Source organism: Varanus komodoensis, unplaced genomic scaffold (assembly GCF_004798865.1).
Source record: "Varanus komodoensis strain SLA01 unplaced genomic scaffold, ASM479886v1 scaffold1, whole genome shotgun sequence".
NCBI classification, from domain to species: Eukaryota; Metazoa; Chordata; class Lepidosauria; order Squamata; family Varanidae; genus Varanus; species Varanus komodoensis.
Window position 1 is genome coordinate 121,606,738 of NW_025335268.1, and position 2,100 is coordinate 121,608,837.

At 47.2% G+C, this 2,100-nt stretch overlaps 1 protein-coding gene across 1 annotated transcript; it reads left to right on the top strand.

Moving 5' to 3' along the window:
* The first annotated feature begins 504 nt into the window (after positions 1-504).
* On the top strand, positions 505-1,512 carry LOC123024257 (urotensin-2 receptor-like). The gene has a single exon (XM_044431726.1). It carries the CDS (start codon positions 505-507, stop codon positions 1,510-1,512), a length of 1,008 nt encoding a protein of 335 aa, XP_044287661.1.
* The last annotated feature ends 588 nt before the right edge of the window (positions 1,513-2,100 follow it).

Consider the following 2,100-nt stretch of genomic DNA (forward strand, 5'->3'; position numbering starts at 1 on the left):
AAAAATGTTAAAAAATCTATGCATATTTTGCTGGAAAAGGTAAAGAAACACACACAGATCAGCCACTATACCCAAATGTCTGCTTATGCTTCTTTCCTGCAGAACCAATATGCTTGTTATGGTCTAAGGCAGCAACGTTTCTGTGACTTCCTTGTTGGTGCCTTTCCATGTAAGAAAAAGTCTTCAGATTGGATCCAGCATTGCATGGGGCTTCTCCATCCTCCCCTCCCTCTGCAGCCTCCCAGATCTGCTCCAGAGCATCTGTGGAGAGTGTGCATTTGAGGGGGTGTGCGCGTGCAAGGGGGGGCAGTATGGAGGCTGCAGTGGTGTTGAGGGATCCATTCTGCCAGTAATTTCCCCATTGGATACAATGTGCTAATTTTATTATCCCAAATGCAGCTGTCCTGAGTACCACTGATGCCATCTTTATGTTTCCAGGGAACAGAAGAAGGCCCAACTCTTGGTTGGTTCTATTGCAAGGACTAAATCAAAGGCTGCTGCTCTATGGCCTCCAGTTTCAGTGTGGGGAATCACACCAGCTCTAATCTGAGTGATCATTTCTACTTCTACAGCAAGAATGTGTTTGCTGTCTGCAGTATCCTCCTCTTGCTCCTGGGCATGCCAGGAAACATCTTGCTGCTCTTGGTTCTAATCCGAGGTCTCTGGAGAAAAAGTGGCGGCCACATTGCACGCCTGACTGAGCCCCTGTTCATCAGCATTGTGGCTCTCGACCTCCTGTTCTTCCTCTCCAATATCCCTGTGTTGTTTGCCAGCGCCATTTTTAAGGAGGGAAAGATGAGCCACCTGTTGTGTGTCATCAACCACAGCCTGAACCTGTGGATCTCCTTTGCTGACTTCTATAGCATGGTGGCCGTCTCCCTGCTTCGCTATGCTGCCGTCATCCACCCCATGTGTGTGATGCCTGTTTCTCCCAAGCAAATGGCTCTGCTTTGTGTGTTCATCTGGGTGCTTTGCCTCTTATTATCCATCCCACTTTGGATTCACTATGAGACCATTCATGCGAAGGGGGAAGCAGCCTGCGTGAACCAGACGGTGGGTAAGGAGATGAACCTTTACCTACAGCTCCTGGGAGGGGTGGGATTTCTGCCCCCATTGCTGCTGATGATTTTCTGCTACTCAAGGATCATCTCCACCTTAAGGGCTAGGAGGGCACTCTCAATACACACGGCCTCCAGCTTGCAAGTGAACTGGCGAGCTACAGTGATGGCTTTGGTCACCATGGCAGCACTTGTGGCCATGTGGCTTCCCTACTGGCTGGTGATCTTCTTTATCAGTTATGAGGAGTTCTTAACCACAGCCTCCAAGTACCTGGCTTATCATCTCATCTCCCTCCTGGCCTTTGCCCGTCGCTGCATTAATCCCATCATCTGCTTCTGTCTCTCCTACCAGTTCCAAGCTAGGCTGAGGAACCTTTTTCAGGGGCTGCAGAATGGAAAGCACCAACTTGGTGCTATATACAAGGGCGAGATAGAAGTGCTGGGTAGCATATGAAGAGCTCTGTGTTTCTCTAGGTCTTGCCAAGCATGTGAGGCTACAGTAGTGTTCAAAGCAAGCAGACCCTCACCCACTAAAGCCTTATGTAAATACAGAATGCACACCTCAAGAATAACCCTAGGCAAAGAACCTGAACTTTCTTCAGCCGTGAATTTCCATCAGGTTAAAATGTTGGAATTATCTGCTTTCTTCCTGTGAAAGAGATGGTTCTCCTAGAAGTCCTTATGTGTGTGGTAAGCAATGAGACTTCATGTTAATCCTTGCTAAGGTGCCTTATTCCCAAGAAGTTTCATGGAGCCATTTCTTTCTAATTGCATTGGCTGGTATTCCATTCTACCAGTGACTTAGTTTAATCACATGTTGGATATATTTGCTTAGGGCGAATCTTTCCAGATAGGCTGCTTTTCTGCCTGGATGACCAAGTGATGCTTTGCTCTGGTTATCTCAGACTTGTTTGTGTGCCATTAATTGGACACTGATTCATTCCCAAGGAATATTACATGTTTGTTCACTTCAAATATAACAGCAGCAACAACAGAAAGGAGTCACTTGAGGGACCATTAATTGGGCTGAAGCTTCAGGACT

What these genes read in the sequence shown, in the direction of transcription:
- LOC123024257 (XM_044431726.1), top strand. Translation starts at nt 505, where the DNA reads ATGGCCTCCAGTTTCAGTGTGGGGAATCACACCAGCTCTAATCTGAGT.